This window comes from Schistocerca serialis, chromosome 5, assembly GCF_023864345.2.
Source record: "Schistocerca serialis cubense isolate TAMUIC-IGC-003099 chromosome 5, iqSchSeri2.2, whole genome shotgun sequence".
Taxonomy (NCBI): Eukaryota; Metazoa; Arthropoda; class Insecta; order Orthoptera; family Acrididae; genus Schistocerca; species Schistocerca serialis.
Genome location: NC_064642.1, coordinates 71,200,894 through 71,221,699, shown reverse-complemented (window position 1 = coordinate 71,221,699; position 20,806 = coordinate 71,200,894). Strand labels below are relative to the sequence as shown.

At 41.1% G+C, this 20,806-nt stretch overlaps 1 protein-coding gene across 5 annotated transcripts in view; it reads right to left on the bottom strand.

Moving 5' to 3' along the window:
- LOC126481493 (protein phosphatase 1B) overlaps positions 1–20,806 on the bottom strand; it is a 243,577-nt gene that overhangs the window by 97,281 nt on the left and 125,490 nt on the right. For all 5 annotated transcript variants that reach the window (XM_050105276.1, XM_050105277.1, XM_050105279.1 and 2 more), the window contains one exon: positions 12,687–12,789. In XM_050105276.1, coding sequence (XP_049961233.1) covers positions 12,687–12,789 — 103 coding nt within the window. The remainder of the gene's footprint in view (positions 1–12,686; positions 12,790–20,806) is intronic.

The window sequence follows — 20,806 nt, the reverse complement described above, 5'->3', positions numbered from 1 at the left end:
AAACTTTGAGGTTCACCGATGACATTGTAATTCTGTCAGAGACAGCAAAGGACTTGGAAGAGCAGTTGAACGGAATGGATAGTGTCTTGAAAGGAGGATATAGATGAACATCAACAAAAGCAAAATGAGGATAATGGAATGTAGTCGAATTAAGTCGGGTGATGCTGAGGGAATTAGATTAGGAAATGAGACATTTAAAGTAGTAAAAGAGTTTGCTATTTGGGGAGCAAAATAACTGGTGATGGTCGAAGTAGAGAGGATATAAAATGTAGACTGGCAATGGCAAGGAAAGCGTTTCTGAAGAAGAGAAATTTGTTAACATCGAGTACAGATTTTAGTATCAGGAAGTCATTTCTGAAAGCGTTTGTATGGAGTGTAGCCATGTATGGAAGTGAAACATGGACGATAAATAGTTTGGACAAGAAGAGAATAGAAGCTTTCGAAATGTCATGCTACAGAAGAATGCTGAAGATTAGATGGGTCAATCACATAACTAATGAGGAGGTATTGAATAGGATTGGGGAGAAGAGAAGTTTGTGCCACAACTTGACTAGAAGAAGGGATCGGTTGGTAGGACATGTTCTGAGGCATCAAGGTATCACCAATTTAGTACTGGAGGGCAGCGTGGAGGGAACAAATCGTAGAGGGGGACCAAGAGATGAATACACTAAGCAGATTCAAAAGGATGTAGGTTGCAGTAGGTACCGGGAGATGAAGAAGCTTGCACAGGATAGAGTAGCATGGAGAGCTGCATCTAACCAGTCTCAGGACTGAAGACCACAACAACAACAGTTTAAATTTTGTAATTTGAGGTACTGTTCCCTGTTATGTGCTTGGAATTTTTGAAAGATTGTAATTATTATTGTATTTTGCAATCATCAGGGAAGATTTAGGAATATACTCTCTCTCTCTCTCTCTCTCTCTCTCTCTCTCTCTCTCTCTCTCTCTCTCTCTCTCTCTCACACACACACACACACACACACACACACACACACACACACACAAAAGTATTTGACTTTCACAAGCCATCAGAGCCAGTGGCTCCTCCTCCTGGCAGAAGAGTTGAAGGGGGAGGAAAGGGGGGGGGGGGGCGGAAAAGGGGTGGAGGAAAAGGGGTGAAGGGAAAGGACTGGAGAGGTTTAGGGAAAGGGGTAGGGTTTAGAAAAGTCACCCAGAACTCCAGGTCAGAGGAGACTACTACTTTACTTTTTTTTTCTTCCAATCTGTGACCTATATGCCTCCTGTGCCAATTTCCATGCCACCAAACTTCTATCCTATTACAAGATCCTGCAGTTATCTGCCCCTCATGTTTCCGTGGATGGTATCATCCGCCAAGCCAACTTCAGACTGCAACAACATGCCAGACTTCGCCTCATAAAACTATCCCACATTCTCCGTAACTATCTGAACAGTGGTGTTTCACTTCCTGTCCCTTTGCAGCTCCCCAAACAGCCACACCATCAACCACAACTCCTCTCCTACAAATAGAGCTTGGCCAGCCTCCTTAACATCCCACAGCCTGTCTACCAGACCTATAGTAACTCATAATCACATGTACCAGTCACAATAGTACAGTGTTCTCAGCCTCTCATTCAAAGCACTCCCCCTTTGAATTATATATATTATACAAGGGTTTCACTTTCAGCTCTAGACCTGCATTTAACCATGCTGCTTTGGTGAAGGACCTACTTTCATTACACATAATGTCAACTGGAAATATCACTTTGCAAGCCAATCCCAAAACCTTTCCAACAGCAAACCTGGCATTGAACCCTGCCTTAAGTAGTTCTGACCATGATCCCAACTTGTTCCATCACCACTACCTCAGAATCATCACTTACAAGCCTTCCTCACATCCAGCATTTCTTTACAACCTGCCCTCAGCAGAATTCCAGGCTCTATGTTCCCTAAAGGCTGATGACTCCATCACTATCCTCCCAGCAGACAAAGGATCTACCCCTGTGGTACTTGACCAACAGGAGTACGTTAGTGAATGTTTTCACCAGCTGTCTGATACCTCTACATACAGCATCTGCTAGCAAGATCCGATCGCTGTGATTCAAACTGAGCTTCAGCCCCTTCTAGGAACTTCAGGCTACTCACAAAGACTGATACCACAGTCCATAGAACATCTTACTCCACCCAAACTATGCACCCCCAACTTTTACCTTCTTTCGACGATCCACAAACCCAATCATCCTGGTCGTCCTATAGTTGCTGGCTTGATAGCACCCAGCATAGCATAGCATAGCACCACTGTAGCATAGTGACAAGCACTGTATCATTTGAAACAAACAGAGGTGATCAAGTGTGCGGGGACTTACCCCAGTTCACTGCTACTAGCGTCATGTCGACATAATGTGTCTGTGCATAGCACAGAAGTCTTGCCCCATAATTTAATAATGAAATTAAAAATTAGAGAAGTTTTTCCAAACTTTGTCAACACATGCTTCAGTATATTAACATTTAAATTGTCAAATCTCAGAATGATCAGAAGTATGTCATTCCTTAAGTTTTAAATAAAAAACCAAGTGGTGCAAAATAATAAAGCTAGAAAGCCACAAACTGGTCAGAATGTGTAAATGTATGTCAAAATCAACTGTTACAAGTTGCATCTCGAATGGAGTAATATTTTGCTCAAAATCAGTACTTTTACAAAAAAAAGGAAATTAAAGGCACTATAGATTAGATTTAGAAACACGAAAATTTGTACGAAGCTTCAGTTCAACACAAAAAAAACAGTAACTAAGTGACCCCATTAAGCTACCTCTAATAGTTTTTGAGTAACTTACTGAAAATTAAATTTGACACAAAACTGTCCTTATTTGTAGCAGATTAAGTGTATTTTATATTAATGATAGAAAGTTTTGATTAAAGTATCTGATGAAACCCATTAAATAATAGAGCTATAACAAGCTTCAAGACTTCGATGTACATAATAATCAATACAACGTCTCAAAGTTATAGTTCAGAGGTCAGGTTCTACTGCCAGTTCCGTTCTAAAAATTCTAGATGGTACAGTTTAAATGCAGGCAAGCTAAATCTTTACCTGTGATTATAGCCAACTTAATTCCTTTCATACAAAAATTCTAAATTAATACACAACAATGTTATAAAATATTGTGTGCCTGAGAAAGTGGATGATGGCAGGTGTTCCCTTTGGCCATCTCCTGCGCCCATATATAAATATATCCAGTTATCAATCAGTCCATATTAGTCAAATGCCGGCTTATGTGTGCCTCGGATGATGTCCCAGCTAGGCTGCAGCTAAATGCATGTTTTTGGCACAAATAGGAAGTGAACTCACGAGGACTGTACACCGACCTGCATCACTCAGATTCGCAGAAGTAACTGTTTGTGTGCCACCCGTAATGTTAACAAAACTGCGTGTCAAGTGGTGAGATTATTTTCCACTTTCGTTGTGAGCAATTACATTACATTACTAGAAGTCAGGGTGAAAGACCATTTATTGGGAACTTACTATAGAGCTCATCTCTGAACTGCTCATAGTGCTGTTTATGATAGAGACATCATTATTATCAGGAACATTACTGTGTTGTGCGTGTGAAATTTTCTTAAACATAACTGAAACAGTTAGAACACAAAACTTCCATTTACAATTATAGTTCCTGATCCTGCTGAGTAAACAGTGAGTACAAACATTACTTTCAGTGTGCAAGACAAGAATGTTGACTTGCAGACTGGAAATTATGGTCAGTACATTCTCCATCGCTTTCTGGCTTACCACAAAAATAGTTTTCAGGCTCTCGTAAGAGACGGTGAACAATATTTCTTATTATTAATCTGTCACACCACACACCGAATGTATATCTGCCTTAGTTGATCAACACTTACAACCCACAGTACAAAGACTTCCATCCTGTGTTAAAGATACCAACTACTTCCTCGATTGTCTGAAATCTGAGCCAGGCCCTGTAATGTTCTCTGGCAGCATCCAAAGTGAAAGTTAAAAGAACATTTCGATGTATAATGCTCACTGTTAACAAATGATTTATATGTATTTCTGTTAATTGAATTTCAAAAGGACACTTAATTTTGTCAGGAAAAAGATAATTATGAATTTTGCTATTATAAATGATTATTCAAAGAGTGTGAAATACTATATGTGGTGGAGGATGTGAAAACCGCCACAGAAGAAACGGTATGTAATGAGAAATGACAAAGACTATACAAGAATTAGTTAAGATATAAATAGGCAATATATTGTAATAGAATTGCTTGTCTTCTGCATGGACTGAATGGGAAAGGAACGCTTGACAATGCTTTAGGCTCTTAGGTAGTTTTCATTTTTCATAAGTCGATGATCGACACCATTTGTAGCTGGGATTGTAAAAGGTGTGTAAAGATTTTAATTGTATCTGTTAAAATATATTTACCTAGTAAAATCTGTTTGTCACAATTACTCCAAAGTTCGCACTGGACATTACCCATTTTATTTAAGAAATTTCAACATTTTATTGGATATCGCTGGCAGTGCGGAGCTGCGCACCGAGCAAGCAGTCTGCAGCAGCGGCAGATTTAAATATACGATTGCAATAACGACCACATCCTAAAAAGGGTACAGGTAGAGCTGAAGGAAAATAATAACGTGATTCTATTCACAGCATTAGACACAGAATAAAAGGGTAGGAGCCAGAGGTTACGGAGGTTAGGTGGATGGCGGAAATACACTCTTGGTGGAGTGGGGAGGATTTCATGAAGGATGGATCTCATTTCAGGGCAGGATTTGAGTAAGTCGTATCCCTGCTTGAGAGCCAAATTCAGAGTCTGATCCAGTCCCGGAAAGTATCCTGTCACAAGTGGGGCACTTTTGGGGTTCTTCTGTGGGAGGTTCTGGGTTTGAGGGGATGAAGAAGTGGCTCTGGTTATTTGCTTCTGTACCAGGTCAGGAGGGTAGTTGCGGGATGCGAAAGCTGTTTTCAGGTTGTTGGTGTAATGGTTCAGGGATTCCGGACTGGAGCAGATTCGTTTGCCACGAAGATCTAAGCTGTAGGGAAGGGACCGTTTGATATGGAATGGGTGGCAGCTGTCATAATGGAGGTACTGTTGCTTGTTGGTGGGTTTGATGTGGACAGATGTGTGAAGTTGGCCACTGGAGAGATGGAGGTCAACGTCAAGGAAAGTGGCATGGGATTTGGAGTACAACCAGGTGAATCTGATGGAACCAAAGGAGTTGAGGTTGGAGAGGAAATTCTGGAGTTTTTCTTCACTGTGAGTCCAGATCATGAAGATGTCATCAATAAATCTGTACCAAACTTTGGGTCTGGAGGCTTGGGTAATCAAGAAGGCTTCCTCTAAGCGACCCATAAACAGGTTGGCGTACGAGTGGGCCATCCTGGTACCCATGGCTGTTCCCTTTAATTGTTGGTATGTCTGGCCTTCGAAAGTGAAGAAGTTGTGAGTCAGGATGAAGCTGGCTAAGGTAATGAGGAAAGAGGTTGTAGGTAGGGTGGCACGTGAACGGCGTGAAAGGAAGTGCTCCATCGCAGCAAGGCCCTGGACGTGCGGAATATTTGTGTATAAGGAAGTGGCATCAATGGTTACAAGGATGGTTTCCGGGGGTAACAGATTGGGTAAGGATTCCAGGTGTTTGAGAAAGTGGTTGGTGTCTTTGATGAAGGATGGGAGACTGCATGTAATGGGTTGAAGGTGTTGATCTCCGTAGGCCGAGATACATTCTGTGGGGGCTTGGTAACCAGCTACAATGGGGCAGCCGGGATAATTGGGATTGTGAATTTTAGGAAGTAGGTAGAAGGTAGGGGTGCGAGGTGTTGGTGAGGTCAGGAGGTTGATGGAGACAGGTGAAAGGTTTTGAGAATTCCTTGAAGCTCCGCCTGGACATCAGGAATGGGATTACCTTGGCAAACTTTGTATGTAATGTTGTCTGAAAGCTGACGCAGTCCCTCAGCCACATACTTCCGACGATCAAGTACCACGGTCGTGGAACCCTTGTCCACCAGAAGAATGACGATCGATCGGTCAGCCTTCAGATCACCGATAGCTTGGGCTTCAGCAGTGGTGATGTTGGGAGTGGGATTAAGGTTTTTCAAGAAGGATTGAGAGGCAAGGCTGGAAGTGAGAAATTCCTGGAAGGTTTGGAGAGGGTGATTTTGAGGAAGAGGAAGTGGGTCCCGCTGTGACAGAGGATGGAACTGTTCCAGGCAGGGTTCAATTTGGATAGTTTCTTGGGGAGTTGGATCATTAGGAGTAGGATTAGGATTATTTTTCTTCGTGGCAAAGTGATATTTCCAGCAGAGAGTATGAGTGTAGGGCAGGATTTGAGGAAGTCCTGAATCCCTGAACCATTACACCAATAACCTGAAAACAGCTTTCGCATCCCGCAACTACCCTACCAACTGGTACAGAAGCAAATAGCTAGAGCCACTTCCTCATCCCCTCAAACCCAGAACCTCCCACAGAAGAACCCCAAAAGTGCCCCACTTGTGACAGGATACTTTCCGGTACTGGATCAGACTCTGAATTTGGCTCTCAAGCAGGGATACGACTTACTCAAATCCTGCCCTGAAATGAGATCCATCCTTCATGAAATCCTCCCCACTCCACCAAGAGTGTCTTTCCGCCATCCACCTAACCTCCGTAACCTCTGGCCCCTACCCTTGTAACCGCCCCCCGGTGTAAAACCTGTCCCATGCACCCTCCCACCACCACCTACTCCAGTCCTGTAACCCGGAAGGCGTACACGATCAAAGGCAGAGCCACGTGTGAAAGCACCCACGTGATTCACCAACTTACATGCCTACACTGTGAAGCCTTCTATGTGGGAATGACCAGCAACAAACTGTCCATTCGCATGAATGGACACATGAAGACAGTATTTGTTGGTAATGAGGATCACCCTGTGGCTAAACATGCCTTGGTGCGCGGCCAGCACATCTTGGCACAGTGTTACACCATCTGGGTTATCTGGATACTTCCCACTGACACCAACCTATCAGCACTCTGGAGATGGGAACTTGCTCTTCAGTATATCCTCTCTTCCCATTACCCACCAGGTCTCAACCGCCGCTAATTTCAAGTTGCCGCCGCTCATACCTCACCTATCATTCAACAACATCTATGCCTCTGTACTTCCACCTCGACTTACATCTCTGCCCAACCTCTTTGCATTTGCATATGTCTGCCTGTGTGTGTATATGTGCGGAGGGGTGTGTGTGTGTGTGTGTGTGTGTGTGTGTACAACCTATCAGCACTCTGGAGATGGGAACTTGCTCTTCAGTATATCCTCTCTTCCCATTACCCACCAGGTCTCAACCGCCGCTAATTTCAAGTTGCCGCCGCTCATACCTCACCTATCATTCAACAACATCTATGCCTCTGTACTTCCACCTCGACTTACATCTCTGCCCAACCTCTTTGCATTTGCATATGTCTGCCTGTGTGTGTATATGTGCGGAGGGGTGTGTGTGTGTGTGTGTGTGTGTGTGTGTGTGTGTGTGTGTGTGCGCGCGCGTGCGCGAATGTAGTCCTTCTGCTCCCGGTATTGGAATGAGTCCTTACCGTCTCCCTTAAAACCCACATCCTTTGGTCTTTCCCTCTCCTTCCCTCTTTCCTGACAAAGCAACCTTGAGTTGCGAAAGCTTGAAATTTGTGTGTGTGTTTTTTATTGTTTTTATTGTCTCTATCAACATACCAACGCTTTCGTTTGGTCAGTTATAGATTCTTTGTTTTTAGATATATATTAAAAACAAAGATTCCATGACTTACCAAACGGGAAAGCGCTGGTAGATAGACACAATTAAAAAAAACACACAAGCACACGCATAAAATTTCAAGCTTTCACAACCCACGGTTGCTTCATCAGGATAGAGGGAGGGAGAGGGAAAGTCGAAACGATGTGGGTTTTAAGGGAGAAGGTAAGGAGTCATTCCAATCCCGGGAGCGGAAAGACTTACCATAGGGGGAAAAAAGGACAGGTATACACTCGCGCACACACACACACGTATCCATCCACACATATACAGACACAAGCAGACATGTCTGGTTACCCTAAGGTAAGTCTTTCCGCTCCCGGGATTGGAATGACTCCTTACCCTCTCCCTTACAACCCACATCCTTTCGTCTTTCCCTCTCCTTCCCTCTTTCCTGATGAAGCAACCGTGGGTTGTGAAAGCTTGAAATTTTGTGTGTGTGCTTGTGTGTTTTTTTATTGTGTCTATCTACCAGCGCTTTCCCGTTTGGTAAGTCATGGAATCTTTGTTTTTAATATATTTTTCCCATGTGGAATGATTCTTTCTATTATCTATGTATCTTTCTATTGCATGCTTCAAAGCTAGTCGGGGTACATCCAGTAAACAAAAATCCACTGCAACTTGAAAATGTTTGTAAGTTTGATGGACAATAATATTTTCATTCTTGCACAAACAGCTTTAGTACTTGAATAAAAGTAAAATTGGAATCATTATTTTGGGACTATTCAAAGAAATTCATGTTTATTAATCTGTAATAGAATATTACATGCGTAAAGTAATAATCACAGATGAAAAATTTATTGCAACCTTTCATTTCTCATGCCCATCCATGTGTATGTTAAGTTCAATTTCCCAATCAAATTAAATGCAAAAAGCAAAGAAAGTTTAAAACCAGACGGTCAACTCCCAAATAATTAAAACGGACAGAATAGCATTAAACTGTCACCCGGAACATGGGGCCCGAATATGCAGTGGCTACAATAACTGAGAAATAGTTTGGGAATCGTTGCAATTGAACTTTGTTGTCATCATCATCATCATCATCATCATCATCATTTAAGACTGATTATGCCTTTCAGCGCTCAGTCTGGAGCATAGCCCCCTTATAAAATTCCTCCACAATCCCCTATTCAGTGTTAACATTGGTGCCTCTTCTGATGTTAAACCTATTACTTCAAAATCATTCTTAACCGAATCCAGGTACCTTCTCCTTGGTCTGCCCCGACTCCTCCTACCCTCTACTGCTGAACCCATGAGTCTCTTGGGTACCTTGCTTCTCCCATGCGTGTAACATGACCCCACCATCTAAGCCTGTTCGCCCTGACTGCTACATCTATAGAGCTCATTCCCAGTTTTTCTTTGATTTCCTCATTGTGGACACCCTCCTGCCATTGTTCCCATCTACTAGTACCTGCAATCATCCTAGCTACTTTCATATCCGTAACCTCAACCTTGTTGATAAGGTAACCTGAATCCACCCAGCTTTCGCTCCCATACAACAAAGTTGGTCGAAAGATTGAACGGTGCACAGATAACTTAGTCTTGGTACTGACTTCCTTCTTGCAGAAGAGAGTAGATCGTAGCTGAGTGCTCACTGCATTAGCTTTGCTACACCTCGCTTCCAGTTCTTTCACTAGGTTGCCATCCTGTGAGAATATGCATCCTAAGTACTTGAAACCGTCCACCTGTTCTAAGTTTGTTCCTCCTATTTGGCACTCAGTCTGTTTATATGTCTTTCCCACTGACATTACTTTCGTTTTGGAGATGCTAATCTTCATACCATAGTCCTTACATTTCTGATCTAGCTCTGAAATATTACTTTGCAAACTTTCAATCGAATCTGCCATCACAACTAAGTCATCCGCATATGCAAGACTGCTTATTTTGTGTTCACATATCTTAATCTCACCCAGCCAGTCTATTGTTTTCAACATATGATCAATAAATGATATGAACAACAGTGGAGAAAAGTTGTAGCCTTGTCTTACCCCTAAAACTACTCTGAACCATGAACTCAATTTACCATCAACTCTTAACTGCTGCCTGACTATCCATGTAAAGACCTTTAATTCCTTGCAAAAGTTTGCCTCCTATTCCATAATCTCGTAGAACAGACAATAACTTCCTTCTAGGAACCCGGTCATATGCCTTTTCTAGATCTATAAAGCATAGATACAATTCCCTGTTCCACTCATAACACTTCATTATTTGCCGTAAGCTAAAGATCTGGTCCTGACAACCTCTAAGAGGCCTAAACCCACACTGATTTTCATCCAATTGGTCCTCAACTAATACTCGCACTTTCCTTTCAACAATACCTGAGAAGATTTTACCCACAACGCTGATTAAAGAGATACCTCTGTAGTTGTTACAATCTTTTCTGTTTCCATGTTTAAAGATTGATGTGATTATTGCTTTTGTCCAGTCTGATGGAACCTGTCCCGACTCCCAGGCCATTTCAATTATCCTGTGTAGCCATTTAAGACCTGACATTCCACTGTATTTGACGAGTTCCGACTTAATTTCATCCACCCCAGCTGCTTTATTGCACTGCAATCTATTGACCATTTTCTCCACTTCCTCAAATGTGATCCTATTTCCATCATCATTCCGATCCCATTCTACCTCGAAATCTGAAACATTACTGATCGTATTTTCACCTACATTGAGCAACTCTTCAAAATATTCCCTCCATCTGCCCAAGGCATCCACAGGATTCACCAGCAGTTTTCCTGACCTGTCCAAAATACTTGTCATTTCCTTCTTACCTCCCTTTTGAAGACTGCTAATTACACTCCAGAATGGTTTTCCAGCAGCTTGACCCAAAGTCTCCAACCTGTTTCCGAAGTCTTCCCAATATTTCTTCTTGGATGCTGCAATTTTCTGTTTGGCTTCGTTTCTTTCTTCAACATAACTTTCTTTGTCTACCTGAGTTCTAGTATGTAGCCATTTTTGATATGCCTTCTTTTTCCTTTTACAGGCTACCTTGACTGTGTCATTCCACCAAGCTGTTTGCTTCATCCTACTTTTACACACTACTGTTCCAAGAGATTCTTTAGCCACTTCTAGTACTATGTCCCTGTACCTTGTCCATTCCTTTTCCAATGACTGTAATTGACTACATTCAACTAACTGGTACCTTTCTGAGATCGCTGTTATGTACTTGTGCCTGATTTCCTTATCCTGAAGTTTCTCCACTCTTATCATCCTACATATGGACCTGACCTCCTGCACTTTCGGCCTCACAATCCCAATTTCACTGCAGATTAAATAATGATCAGTGTCATCAAAGAATCCCCTGAATAGACATGTGTCCCTCACAGCCTTCCTGAATTCCTGATCTGTTATTGTGTAGTCAATGACAGATCTGGTTCCCCTGCCTTCCCAAGTATACCGGTGAATGTTCTTATGTTTAAAAAAGGAGTTTGTGATTACTAAGCCCATACTGGCACAGAAATCCAAGAGTTGTTTCCCGTTCCTGTTGGCCTCCATATCCTCTCCAAATTTACCCATAACCTTTTCATACCCTTCTGTACAATTTCCAATCCTGGCGTTAAAATCACCCACGAGCAGAACACTGTCCTTGTCCTTTACTCTAGCAACTACATCTCTGAGTGCCTCATAAAAACTATCCATCTTATCTTGATCTGTCCCTTCACAATGCGGATATACTGACACAATCCTAATTTTCTTGCTAGACACTGTCAAGTCTATCCACATCAGTCATTCATTTACATACCTTATTGCAACTACGCTGGGTTCCATTTTTTTCCTGATGTAAAGCCCTACACCCCATTGTGCTATTCCTGCTTTGACTCCTGACAGGTAGACCTTGTATTCTCCCTCTTCCTCTTCTTTCTCACCCCTTACCCGAATGTCAGTAACAGATAAAATGTCCAGCCCCATCTTACTTGCAGCCTCTGCTAGCTCTACCTTCTTCCCAGAGTAGCACCCATTGATATTAATAGCTCCCCATGTCATTACCATTTGTTTGCCAAGTCTTATCTTAGGAGTCCCTGGTTTGTCAGTTAGAGGTGGGACTCCGTCACCTCCAAAGGTCCGAAGCATTTTGCTCCGATTGTTGCCAGCATCATATTTAAAGTACCAGGGAAGCAGGTTGCTAGCCTTACTTGCCCCGAGTCCCATTGGGTATTACCCCTAACGGTTGAGGGACTAACCGGTGGATTTGGTAGTCTTTGCCGTATGAGCACAAAGGTGACCACGACTCAGAATATGTCTGAGATGCCCTGCCTTATTCCAAAGTAACTGATATCCCGACTGTCGGGACCACTTACTTGGCCACTCATACGTTGCCCGTGGTTCATGAACTAGGACATGACTACAGGAACCCACACCATGAACACTTTGTTGTAAGAAAGATTAATCACTTTCAAATGAGTTCTATGTGTTATACAATTGCTGCAGTGGGATAGTCCCTGTAGTTCTTAGATGGTGTTAAAAAATTAGTGGGCTAGTACCCGTAAGTTTATTTATTATTCAGTGTAAGTTAATTTTAACGAAAGTAATTGCTGCAGTGGGGCAGTCTCCACAAATTTCAATTTGAGGAAAATTTTTAAAATAATTGTTGCTCAGTGAGAAATTGTTTGTAACTTCCTTCGTTAACAAATTGTTGTTGCAGAAGTCCACCGGCTTTCGCTCCAGGACCTTGTGCCCTAGCTTACCAGCTCTAAGGTACTTCCAATTTTTCACTCTGTGTGCAAAAGTGGTACCACGTACACACAAATTTTTTTGTGTCACTAGAGGTAAGTAATTCAGGCATATTAAAAAACATAGATGCATAAGATCTAACTTTAAGAAATACTATGAATAACTTAAAAATAAAGTACGAGAGAAGAAGAAGAAATAGAAGAAGAGTACACTTGGCCACCTGAGACAAAAAGGACTGATATTTATACATTAACTACAAAATAAAACAGGTCCCTATTTCATACATACTTTGCACTAAGGCCACCTCCTGGAGGAAGTCCTGGTATGTTCTCATCTGCAAGGGCCTGAAGAACATGGAGAAATTCCACTGTGTCGCCTTGGTTTATAATATCTGTAAGGAAAAAATAAAAGTAAAAAATGCTGGTATAGTCAATATCATTGGTATTAAATCCACACCAATCCCACACTATTCTGATGCACAACCCAAACAGATTTTATTATAGTCTCAGGTGACACCAAATAACATTATTGTAGATAAAGATGAGACTCAAATGTTTCAAGGAAAATTTAATTATATCAGATTTAAGTATTACTATGTTGTACTCACATAAACATACTGCCATTAATTTGGGGGGGGGGGGGGGGGGGGGGCGGGGGGTGTTTATATTTTCAATTGTGAAAAAGCAACACAAAGAAGTACAAAGGTTAATGTGAGCAAAGGCAGTTGCTCTAATTCATGAAGAGTGGACTTCTCTCTGCACTGCTGTGGATCTCATTGTCAGTAAGGAAGTCATCACTGTGCAACTGGTGTAATGAGACAGATCAGATCTGCACTGAACACATTTGTTGATACATTATAATCCTAAACTAAATCTAATATCTGACCATCTTTGTTGTCATGTTTTGTGGCAAGTGCTAGAGAAAGACCTTAGAAGGGCTACTGGAACAACTTTGTTCAGTTTTCTTGTGAAGAGTATGTTACAAGAAATGATCTTAGGGACTAGATGTACAGTATGAGTGTCCCAGATAAGGTAGTTCACCTTATATTCACTGCAACACTAGGCTACTGGTTTCTTCAACACTAGATAACTGAATTATGCATACATAAATTGTTTCCTGATTTAGAGTGATGGTACTGTCAACGGAAGTGGAGATAGTGGTACACATCAAATTATGTTCAGCAAGTTGACAAGACTCAAAATTTTGTGATAGTTGCAAGGTATAATCAATACCAACATCCGGATGGCAGTCCAGTCAATGAAGACCAGAAAAGAACAATTAGGGGAAAAAACTGTGTAGTCACAAATTTTTGCACAGTGCTAGGAGAGAGTGCCCTGAACGACACATTATAAATCCTGACCAGTGGAGTGTGGGGGGTTGGCATTTAAAGGTCACATTTTTATATTTTTCTCAAGTAACTCAAAAACTGTGGCTTGTATGAAAATCTATCCCAGTATAAAATTAAATTACATTAAATTTCCTACAAAAAAGGTACTATTCATTTTTTCCTCTAGGGTTCATAGTTTCTGCGTGCAGAACATGTAAAAAATTTAGATTATTAACAAAATTGTTTTAATGGTATATAATTAATGTTTATCTTAAAAGTCATTCAAAACACATCTTGCTGTATTAAGGGATTGATTGAGTTCTGGGGACTTGGTGTAGAAGGGCTGAAAGGTGGGGGAGAGGGTGGCTCATGAGGTAAAGCAGGCCACTGGACTGTAGTCATGCAAGTACCAAACTTTAGAGCAAGCTGGCACATCCCTCACCCCCCTTCTCTCTCTCTACCCCACTACATCACAAGAAGTAACTACACAGTGTTTTCACAATGTTACGCTGACCCTTCTGCAGCTTCCCTTATGAATCACCGGTGATTCATTGTGCAAACATATCTGGATGGGTGTTCATTTTTCACGAAGTGCATTAACATTATTAGTTGACCATAATATTATTACACCTGTAGGTGAGGCCACTTCATCAGATTATTGTGAGTTTTTATCGTGATATTTCATGAGGACATGCTGAACTACTGGACAGTGTCCACACAACTGTCCTGAAATTATTCACAGTGTTCCGTGTTTCCCTTAGTCACCACCACACTCATTTACTGTAACCCCACCGCATGTTTCTGATAATGATCACAGGAGGCTAAGTTCAATAATGTCATGATGGGATAATTCATGGAATACAGATATGAGTTACTGCTGACAATAATGCAGGAAACACACATGGACAGAGAATCTTTGTAAATCCACTGTTCTAAACTGCTACAGGGGAAATGATTCTGAGTTATCCTAAGGTGCATTTGTAGCTTCTGGGAAAGGTGACTTTTAATACCATGAGTGCTACTTGTTTTTCAGTTTACAGGTAGACTATACCTCTTCACTCCTTAATATTTCCTGTCCTGTGCTCCTATGTGAGTAAACAAAACAACTTCACTCAGATCGTGTTAATATAGTGGAGTAATTTTCAGTTTATTAACAGAGTACTTATTTGCAGTTGTTAAGTACACTATTATGTACAAAAAACTAAACAGCTGAAGCTGTCAACTGTCTACCACACTTGAAGAGCCCCCCCACCCCACCCCCAAATTCTAACATTCTGTCAATATGTATTTGACAATGACAGTTTCATTGTCTCCAATATCAATATCATAGTCTGGAATGCTTTTCACAGCATAAGGTGTACCAAATGCATCACCTCAGCCTCAGTTATCCAAATATCCAAAGAGGCAGAGAGGCTTAAATTACATCCATTCACAACACAGGTACGTTACCTAGGTGTTGTAGCACTTCAGATATTTCAATGTAAGTAACACAATGCATTATAGCAAACTGCTGTTCTATACTTCAATGTGATCAGTCCCATTCCCTCAGACATGTTAACACCCATCTTGGAAGCTATACTGTGGACATGCTCCACTCAGTACAGCCCACTCTACAAGAGCCAGCAGTTCCTGAATGGAAAAGATTCATGCAGCCTATTAGTAACACAATTAATTGTGAAATAAGTGCAGTAACTTTCTGGTGATTCATTAATTCACCATCAAGGAACTACCACACAATTACATGGCTTTACAACACACTGTCAATGATAAGACAGCAGCAAGGTGTCACATTTACCAATTCAATCCCTTCCCCACCAGCACTATATAGGTCACTGACAACTTAACACTTACAAATAAAACACTTTGTCATTGTTTACAGGAACATATACTACATAATAGCTCTCTTAACACCTGCAAAAAGTACTCATTTAAGAAATTGAAAATAAATCCACTATATAAACACGAGCTCAGTGAAGTTATTTTGTCTACTCACTAAGAGAACTGGACAAGAAATGCTGGGAAGGGATAGCCTGTCTGTAAACTGAAAATCCAGCACCACTTGTACTGGGGAAGTTGCCTTTCCCGGAAGAACACCACAGCTGCTGTATTATGACGACTAAGAATGAATTTCCCTTGCAGCAGTGCAGAACAGTGTGCACAGATTTATGCAGGTTCAGCCACATGCATTCCTTGCGTTAGCATAACTGGTGTTAATGTCGTCTTCTTCTTCTTCTTCTTCTTCTTCTTCAGTCCAAAGACTAGTTTGACGCGGCTCTCCATGCTACTCTAAACTGTGCAAGCCTCTTCATCTCTGAAATGTTGGGTTTTGCAGGGACCGAATGAAGGGTAATGCCACGGGTCGTAACACATCTGAAATGTAACGTCCACTCTTCAAAGTGCTGTCAATGCGAACAAGAGGTGACCGAGACGTGTAACCAATTGCACCCCATACCATCAAGCCGGGTAACACGCCAGTATGGCGATGACGAATACACACTTCCAATGTGCGTTCACTGCGATGTCGCCAAACACAGATGCGTCCATCATGATGCTGTAAACAGAACCTGGATTCATCCGAAAAAATGACGTTTTGCCATTCGTGCACCCAGGTTCGTCGTCTAGTACACCATCGCAGGCACTCCTGTCTGTGATTCAGTGTCAAGGGTAACCGCAGCCATGGTCTCAGAGCTGATAGTCCATGCTGCTGCAAACATCGTCAAACAGTTCATGCAGATGGTTGTTGTCTAGCAAACGTCCCCATCTGTTGACTCAAAAATTGAGACTTAGCTGCACGATCCGTTACAGCCATGCGGATAAGATGCCTGTCATCTCGACAGCTAGTGATACGAGGCCGTTGGGATCCAGCACGGCATTCCATATTACCCTCCTGAACCCACCAATTCCATATTCTGCTAACAGTCATTGGATCTCAACCAACGCGAGCAGCAATGTCGCGATACGATAAACTGCAATCGTGATAGACTACAATCTGACCTTTATCAAGTCAGAAATGTGATGGTACGCATTTCTCTTCCTCCTTCCCCCCCCCCCCCCCCCCCTTCTTCTTCCCGTCAAGTTCCATTGGACCAAATTGAGGAGCAAATCTCCGAGGTCATGGAATGTGTCAGTACATGAACTTACAACATGAAAGTAATAACAGATAACAACAAATGTTCTTGAACCTGAAAAAAATTCAGTCCAAAGTTTAAGTAAACGCTATCAGCAATACAATAAGAATCAGCTTAATTTTTCAAGGAACTCCTCGACAGAATAGAAGGAGTAACCCATGAGGAAACTCTTGAGTTTCGATCTGAAAGCGCGTGGATTACTGCTAAGATTTTTGAATTCGAGTGGTAGATAATTGAAAATGGATGCAGCAGTATACTAAACACCTTTTTTGCACCAGAGTTAAGGAAGTCTGTCCAAACGGAGGTTTTATTTCTGCTGAGTATTAACCAAGTGAAAGCTGCTTATTCTTGGGAATAAACTAATATTGGTAACAAGAAACGACACTAAGGAATATGCATATTGAAAGGCCAATGTCAAAATACCCAGACTCGTGAACAGAGGTCGACAAGAGGTTCGTGAACTCACACCACTTACTGCCCGAACTGCCCGTTTCTGAGCCAAAAATATCCTTTCAGAATGGGAAGAGTTACCCAAAAACATAATACCATACGACATAAGTGAATGAAAATAAACAAAGTAGACTAATTTACGTGTCAAAGTACCACTCACTTTTGATGCCGTTCGAATAGTAAAAATGGCAGTATTAAGTCTTTGAATAAGGTCCCGAATGTGGGCTTTCCGCAACAGCTTACTATCTATTTGAACACCTAGAAATTTGAACTGTTCAGTTTCACTAATCATATGCCCGTTTTGTGAGATTAAAATGTCAGGTTTTGTTGAATTGTATGTTAGAAACTGTAAAAACTGAGTCTTACTGTGATTTAACGTTAGTTTATTTTCTACAAGCCATGAACTGAGGTCATGTACTGCACTAGTTGAAACCGAGTCAGTGTTGCACACAACATCCTTTACTACCAAGCTAGTGTCATCAGCAAACAGAAATATTTTAGAGTTACCCATAATACTAGAGGGCATATCATTTATATAAATAAGGAACAGGAGCGGCCTCAACACTGATCCCTGGGGTACCCCCCACTTGACAGTACCCCACTCAGATCTCACATCACAGCCGTTATCAACATTGTGAATAATGACCTTTTGCTGCCTGTTGCTAAAGTAAGAGGTGAACCAATTGTGAGCTACTCCCCTTATTCCGTAATGGTCCAACTTCCGGAGCAATACTGTGACATCAACACAGTCAAATGCCTTTGTTAAATCAAAAAATACGCCAAGCATTCGAAACTTTTTGTTTAGCTCATCCAGTACCTCACAGAGAAAAGAGAATATAGCATTTTCAGTTGTCAAACGACTTCTAAAGCCGAACTGTACATTTGATAGCAAATTATGTGGTACAAAATGATCAATTAACCTCACATACACAGCCTTTTTGATAACTTTTGCAAACACTGATGGCATAGAAATAGGTCTAAAATTGTCTACATTATCCCTTTCTCCCTTTTTATAAAGCGGCTTTACTACTGAGTACTTTAATCGCTCAGGAAACTGACCATTCCTAAAGGAAAAATTACAAATATGGCTAAATACAGGGCTAACATGTGCAGCACAGTACTTTAATATTCTGCTAGACACTCCATCATAACCATGAGAGTTCTTAGTCTTCAGTGATTTAATTATTGACTCAATCTCCCTCTAGTCTGTATCACAGAAGAGTATTTCAGACGTCAATCTCGGAAAGGCATTTGCTAAGAAATTTATACGATTTCCTGCAGAAACTAAATTTTTATTTAATTCACCCGCAATGCTCAGAAAATGATTGTTAAATACTGTACATATATCTGATTTATCAGTAACAGAAATATTATTACTGCGAACTGACGTTATATCATTGACCTTGTGCTGCTGACCAGACACTTCCTTCACAACTGACCATATGGCTTTAATTTTATCCTGTGAATTAGCTATTCTACTTGCATACCACATACTTTTTGCCTTGCTAATAACATTTTTAAGCAGCTTACAATACTGTTTGTAATGGGCTACGGTAACTTGATTGTGACTACTTCTAACATTTTGATATAATTCCCACTTTGTTCTACATGATATCCTTATCCCACTATTCAGCCAACTAGGCTGTCCATTACTGCTATTACCTCATTCAGAATTTTCTAATGGAAAACAACTCTCAAAGAGCATGAGAAATGTGTTATGGAAAGCATTGTATTTATCATCTATATTATCGGCACTATAAACATCTTTCCACTCTTGTTCCTTGACAAGTTTTCAAAAACTCTCTATTGCTGTTGGATTAACTTTCCTACATAGTTTGTAATTAAATATGACACTGGTTTGAGTACAAAAACCTTTTAGTGTTAAAATTTGTGCATCATGGTCTGAAAGGCCATTCACCCTTTTACTAACAGAATGCCCATCTAGTAATGAAGAATGAATAAAAATATTGTCCTTATACGAGGCATCACAACAACGTTTCACCAGGCAACGCCGGTCAACTGCTGTCTGTGTATGAGAAATCGGTTGGAAACTTTCCTCATGTCAGCACGTTGTAGGTGTCGCCACCAGCGCCAACCTTGTGCGAATGCTCTGAAAAGCTAATCATTTGCATATCACAGCTTCTTCTTCCTGTCAGTTAAATTTCGGATCTGTAGCATGTCATCTTCGTGGTGTAGCAATTTTAATGGCCAGTAGTGTAACTTTAAACTATCCATTTTCATTTTTAAATTTTCTAACCTACTTGCCCGATTTAGGGATCTGACATTTCACGGTCTAATCTGATGAATGGCAGTTTTGTTTCTCCTGATAACGACATCCTCCTGAGTAGTCCCCACCCAGAGATAGGAATGGGTGACTTTTTTAAACTCTGGAATGTTTCACCCAAGACGATGCCGTCATTATTTAACCATACAGTACAGCTGCACGCAATCAGGAAAAATTATGGCTGTAGTTTCCCCTTGCTTTCAGCCATTCACAGTACCAGCACAGCAAGACTGTTCTGGTTGATGTTACAAGGCCAGAGATCAGTCAATCATCCAGACCATTGCCTCTGCAACTATTGGAAAAGGCTGCTGACCCTCTTCAGGAACCACATGTTTGTCTAGCCTCTCAACAGATACTCCTCCTTTGTGGTTGCACCTACAGTATGCCTACCTGTATTGCTGAGGCATGCAAGGCTCCCCACCACCAGCAAGGTACAGTGTTCGTAACTGGTATACATCTGCATTCCATGTAGTGATAATGCACTTTGTGGGAAATATACACCCCCGCCCTCTATCCGGCATGTCTTCGCAATGTGTTGCCAGTGCTTCATAAGGGATGCTGTTAGGGTGGGTACATCTTTGCAATTCACTCTGTAGTTGCTTCTTGTGTTGTAGTGGGGTAGACAGTGTGAGGAATTATAATCTCAATCTTCAGTCTACAGACTTATGAACGAGAGAAGTGCACGAACACAATCTGGTGATCTATCTTTGCTCGCACTTCTACTCCACACATCACCCTCCCCTTCACCCTTTTACACCCCCAGAACACATTTAGACATGGTACACAATTTAGTATTTTTTAACCGAATTCATTTAAAGATTAACTTTAATTATATACTGTTAAAACAACATTTTTAATAGCGTGCAATTTCTACATTCCCTGAAACACAGAAACCATTAGCCCTGGAGAAAAAAAATGAGGAAGAGATTTTATGGAAAATTTAAGGTAGTTTCATTTTGTACTGGGCACCATTTTGCTAGGAGCCATTGTTTTTGACATATTTGATGAATAACTACATTTTAGTGAAGTAATTCAAAATACTATAAGTTTTTTTTATATATAAGAGATTAGACCAAGTAAATGTATAGCATCTGCACAATTTTTAAGTGTGATTTAGAATACACACTTTGTTGTTGATGTTCACCAAATGGTTCACAGTTCTATAAATTTGTAATTTATGGCACAGCACTAAAAAAGAATAACATGATGGGAGAAGCAT